This window comes from Calidris pugnax, unplaced genomic scaffold (genome assembly GCF_001431845.1).
Source record: "Calidris pugnax isolate Ruff unplaced genomic scaffold, ASM143184v1 scaffold27, whole genome shotgun sequence".
In the NCBI taxonomy this organism is placed as follows: domain Eukaryota; kingdom Metazoa; phylum Chordata; class Aves; order Charadriiformes; family Scolopacidae; genus Calidris; species Calidris pugnax.
Genome location: NW_015090893.1, coordinates 9,197,663 through 9,197,941, shown reverse-complemented (window position 1 = coordinate 9,197,941; position 279 = coordinate 9,197,663). Strand labels below are relative to the sequence as shown.

General features: G+C 69.9%; 1 protein-coding gene across 1 annotated transcript in view; it reads left to right on the top strand.

The window, feature by feature from the left end:
• Positions 1–143: 143 nt before the first annotated feature.
• EIF4E1B (eukaryotic translation initiation factor 4E family member 1B) overlaps positions 144–279 on the top strand; it is a 1,626-nt gene continuing 1,490 nt past the window's right edge. Inside the window, exon 1 of the mRNA XM_014947749.1 lies at positions 144–161. Coding sequence (XP_014803235.1) covers positions 144–161 — 18 coding nt within the window. The remainder of the gene's footprint in view (positions 162–279) is intronic.

Genomic DNA, 279 nt, shown 5'->3' with positions numbered 1-279 from the left:
GGTGTCCTCCAATCTCCTTGCTTCCCAGGAGGGGGCCGGCCTGGCACCCCCTCCCCAGCACAGGTGGGATGGCTGCCTCGTCCCACCCGGCTGTGGGCACTTAAGAGCCGGGGGCGGCCAGTGGGAAGCCTGTGCTGGGCAGGATGGCTACTGGGGAGCAGGTGAGTGCTCTCCCTGGGGGCTGGGGCTGGCAGCAGAGCCCAGACAACACTGCTGTCCCCTCAGGGCTCCTGGCTGTGGGATCCATGTCATGGTGTGGGGGTGGCGGGGGGGGGGGGG